Source organism: Triticum dicoccoides, chromosome 4A, assembly GCF_002162155.2.
Source record: "Triticum dicoccoides isolate Atlit2015 ecotype Zavitan chromosome 4A, WEW_v2.0, whole genome shotgun sequence".
NCBI classification, from domain to species: Eukaryota; Viridiplantae; Streptophyta; class Magnoliopsida; order Poales; family Poaceae; genus Triticum; species Triticum dicoccoides.
In genome coordinates, this window is record NC_041386.1 from 305,810,565 (window position 1) to 305,814,740 (window position 4,176).

At 42.9% G+C, this 4,176-nt stretch overlaps 1 protein-coding gene across 2 annotated transcripts; it reads right to left on the reverse strand.

Annotated features, from left to right (window-relative positions):
• Positions 1-35: 35 nt before the first annotated feature.
• On the reverse strand, positions 36-4,101 carry LOC119285829 (heterogeneous nuclear ribonucleoprotein 1-like). 2 transcript variants are annotated; one of them, XM_037565153.1, is made up of 4 exons: positions 3,927-4,101; positions 3,403-3,650; positions 2,088-3,266; positions 36-319 (listed from the first exon to the last, which is right to left on the reverse strand). In XM_037565153.1, the coding sequence occupies exons 2-3, from the start codon at positions 3,622-3,624 to the stop codon at positions 2,097-2,099; spliced, it is 1,392 nt and encodes a 463-aa protein (XP_037421050.1). In that variant the 5' UTR covers positions 3,625-3,650; positions 3,927-4,101; the 3' UTR covers positions 36-319; positions 2,088-2,096. The 2 variants fall into 2 exon arrangements, with proteins under 2 accessions (XP_037421050.1, XP_037421049.1); XM_037565152.1 differs by having other exon boundaries at positions 3,812-4,101.
• Between the last annotated feature and the right edge of the window lie 75 nt (positions 4,102-4,176).

The window sequence follows — 4,176 nt, forward strand, 5'->3', positions numbered from 1 at the left end:
GCAGCGCCGCCGTACTACTGAACACTCTTCAGACATATATATCCCGCAATCTTACTTCACATCTCAACCAAGAAAAAACCCAGGGTTGCCATAGAAATCCGAAACCACAATCTCAAACCTTACATATGCAAATACGCTTAAATGATCTTCCGAGGATATATAACTGATCTCTTTGACCAACTCCCTGGTTAGCTCTATTAACTAACCCATGCCTTTTAATCATGTGAAGTTCAAAATTTGCACCTGATGCACCTGCGGTTCTCTTCTCAACCTATTATGAATTGCTGTATGCGAAAAAGATTCCTAGGCGGCGTCATTCCTGCACAAAGCAAACAGATAAGTTAAAGCATAATTACGACTGTACAATAACCAAAGCAAAGGAAAAAAGCACAAACAAGTTGCTTCAATGGTGCCTTTTAGATCACAGCAGTGTCAAGTGTCATCCAGAACAACCAAATATTGATGTCGACAAATGCAGTATGAGTATGATGCTTGGCCTAAAATGATCCGGTGAACCCACATTAACAGTCTATGTTCTAAGAGAAAGAGCTCCTTTGAACTGTCCAAATGATATCCAGCATATAACAATCTACGTCATTTGAAACTTGAATAGTATGAGCAAGCCAAAATGGATTTACTAGACATAATGCCATGGTAATTGATGACATAAGTATTAACTGTTAAATTTGGAAAATACAATATAAATTGGTTCAGCTATCAAAAATAAGTCCTTGGACCATATTTTAGCTTTTAGCTCAAGTCATGCAGAAGCAAAGTTGGTCTATTAAAAAAACGACTTATAAATTGTCAACCAGCAATGAGACTAGATTGAAGGAAATATCAGTATGTGAAAGGGGCAATATATTCCAAAGTACCATACAAGTGTTCGATGCCTAAAGATTGATTCTGTAACCCTAAGATCTGTAGTAGTTTAAGTGCCAGATATTCAATTTTACCATGGGTAACAAAAATGTATAAACATATATAAAAGCATGGAATAGTTTCTTTTCAAGTTGGAGAAGATGGCCAAGGAATAACGGTTCGCACGATTTTCTAAATAAAAGCACTACAGTATAATTTTGACCTAAAGTGTATACTGGAGATACAACATGCATATTCACATACTAATACACCTCGTTATCGTTGAATATATTACTGGACTAATATGTTTCGTATAAGTAAATATGAGGTGCACCAATTCTTTCATATGGGGTCATGGCTGCAGTTCATGGATGACCAGTGTTTCAATGTGGATTAAATAATTTGAGGTGTAGGTTAAGTTCACAGATGGCAAATGTTTGAATGTGAAAAACACTAATCAAGTTTCTAGGACAAGACAGTATTACAGTTCACAGTAGCACAAATAAAAAGAAGGCAACAATGGATTTAGCTCTTGTTAATACTGCAAGCTTATCATACTACTTTAATACCATCTTCGTAGGTTCATGTTCAAAATGAATCTATACCATAACGTGGCAAAAGTTTTTAAATCCAATCAACTTATGTGTTCATTTCATAACAATTTGCAATATCCATCATAAACAACCATGAACCATAATATCATTTTCACGTAACAATTGGAACATGAAGAACATAGACAATTTGCAATATCCATCATATACAATCATGAATCATCAAAATCATCCTAATGTAGCGATTGGGACATGAAGTAGATAGACACTTAACAATTTTAATGGATGGTAACGACATCTTTTTAGTTCATAATGACAGTAACTTCTGTATCATGGTGCTATGGTTCAACTGATCAATGCATGTCTAGATTTCATGGACATGAAAATGTGACAACTACATGTATGCATTATCCTGGGACAACCAAGGCCAGTGTTGGTATTTCCCATACTGAATATATTTTGTATATGAAACTTGAGCATTAACAATGGCATTTAGCACAGGGGATACAACATATTCGAAGCTACATTGTCTAAGCATTAGTACCACCAGTTCAGTGGAAAGTTTCAAAATTGAGGGTCTTTCTCTGATGCTGCTAGTACATGAACTAGTAGTTAAACATTTGCAAACTGTAAAAAGAAAAGCACAAGGATAATACAATGAAGAAAAGATCTAACCTCTATCTGTTAATGCCCCATGTAACCCGCTGAGCTCTTTGCTGTAACATCTGAAGCTGCATTCCCAAGCCCATATCCAAATGGGCTGGTTCCGTCAAGCTCAGATCCAGATCTCCAAGTTGTGTCTCCATAGATGGAGCCACCGCCACCCGCTGACGAATCTCCAAAGTTCCTCCCATATCCATTGCTTGACTGGTTGAGTGAAGCATTGACGCCACCTGATCCAGTGTTCCTTCCATAAGCACCAGGACTCAGGTTGAAGTTGTTTTCAGTCGACCCATAACCAAAGTTCCCACTGCCATAGCCCGAGCCAGCGTTAGCACCCTGAGCAGGCACAGGAGGGGTTCCCCAGTTCACATTGTTATTCCCGATTCCACCAAGCCCCCCATTTGCAGATGACATGAAGGAATTAGAGTTTGCAGAGTTGGAAGAGTAATTGAGACCTGAATTACCCCAGAGATTACGAGCCAGTGAGTTGAACACTGACCCAGAATTGTCGTTGACTCCACCATAGCTAATGTTGCTATTGTATCTACCCGAATTACCACTGTAGTATGGATTGATCTGCCGTCCATACTGGACACTATTGTTGAAGTTCGAGCTACCGCCAATACCTGGGTTCATCCCTGGGTCAAAGTTCATACCAATTCCATAACCACCACCAAAAGAAGGATAACTACTACGGCCGCCTGATAGAAGCCCAAACCTCGCATCCATCCTCATTCCATAACCACCTACCGGGCTCGGACTGTAACCTTGGGTATATCCATTGAGAAAGCTATTGGCTCTGTTCATAACATAGTTGATTCCGCCAGCAGGAGAGCGCATGCTAGGTCCAGGTGATAGCTCCTTAGGAACAGCCCTCTTGACTTCAACCATCTTACCATTTAGTTCATGGAATGTCTTGAACAATGCCTTGTCCACAGCGTCTTCAGAATCGTACGTTATGAACCCAAACCCTCTAGGACGCTGTGTGTTGTGATCATACATCACAACAACATCAGTGATCGTGCCAAACTGCTCAAAATATGTCCTGAAGTCTGCCTCTGTCACGGTGGATGCAAGACCCCCAACGAAAATCTTCTTGGTGCGACTGGGCCCTGGTGATCCATGAGCACTGCCACCACTCTTGCTAAGTGCTTGCTGATCGTCTCTAGGGACAGCTTTCTTGGCCTCCACCTGACAGAACAATCCAAACATTCTGAATTTTCCAAAATGATAGTAATTACAAAAAAAAACCTACAAAGCAATATAACAGCATGGATCTAGCACATCATCATGAACCTAGCGTACGTAAGCAAACACCGAGTCTTACCATCCGGCCGTCGATCATATGCTTCTCCATTATTACACGCTCTGCAACTGCTGGGTCGGCGAACACGATGAACCCGAAGCCCCGGGCGCGGCCCGTGGCTCGGTCGCGCATGATGACAGCCTCCACCACCTCCCCGTACTTCTCAAAGTACTCCCGGAGGCGGTCCTCGTTGGTGTCCCACGAGATGCCACCGATGAACAGCTTCCCGGCGTCGGCCTCCATCTCCGGCTCTGGCTCCTACTTCCAACCTGCAAAGAACACAAAGACAGCAGCTTTCACATCAGATCTTACGCCGACCGATCGAAACAGGCGCCATCGGATCAAGAAAACGAGCGCCGCCGCCGCCAAGATCCGATCTTTAGCGAGCCGGCGATCCGGGCGGCAGATCTAAACACGGACGACAACGCACCAGGAATGCCCGGCTCCAAGAACCAACCGAAAGCGCAGGAATTGGGCACCAAAATGGAGCAGAATTTGGCGCAGCGGGGCGGAGAGAGAGCGGTGAATTCAGGGGCAGGGCGCACCGGTTGATCCAAGGAAGGGGTCTCGAGCTGGCTGCCTAGGATCTTGGGGGAGGCATGGCAACCTCAAAGGCCATACCACGGCACCACCACCTCCTCCTCCTCTCCTTCCTTTCTTGTTGTGTGTCTCTCTCTATTCTATCTCTCTCCTTCCTTTTTATTTTTTGTTTTCCTTTTGCTATTCTCTGTCTTTTCTTTTATGTCCTGTGAGGTGTTTATATATAGATGTCCTTGTAGTTTTTTATGCCCCTTT

Excerpts from the sequence above, each read along its gene's own strand:
- LOC119285829 (XM_037565153.1), bottom strand. The coding sequence starts at position 3,624 with ATGGAGGCCGACGCCGGGAAGCTGTTCATCGGTGGCATCTCGTGGGAC. Across the intron at positions 3,267-3,402 it reads ATATGATCGACGGCCGGATG|GTGGAGGCCAAGAAAGCTGT; the intron begins GTAAGACTCGGT and ends TTGTTCTGTCAG.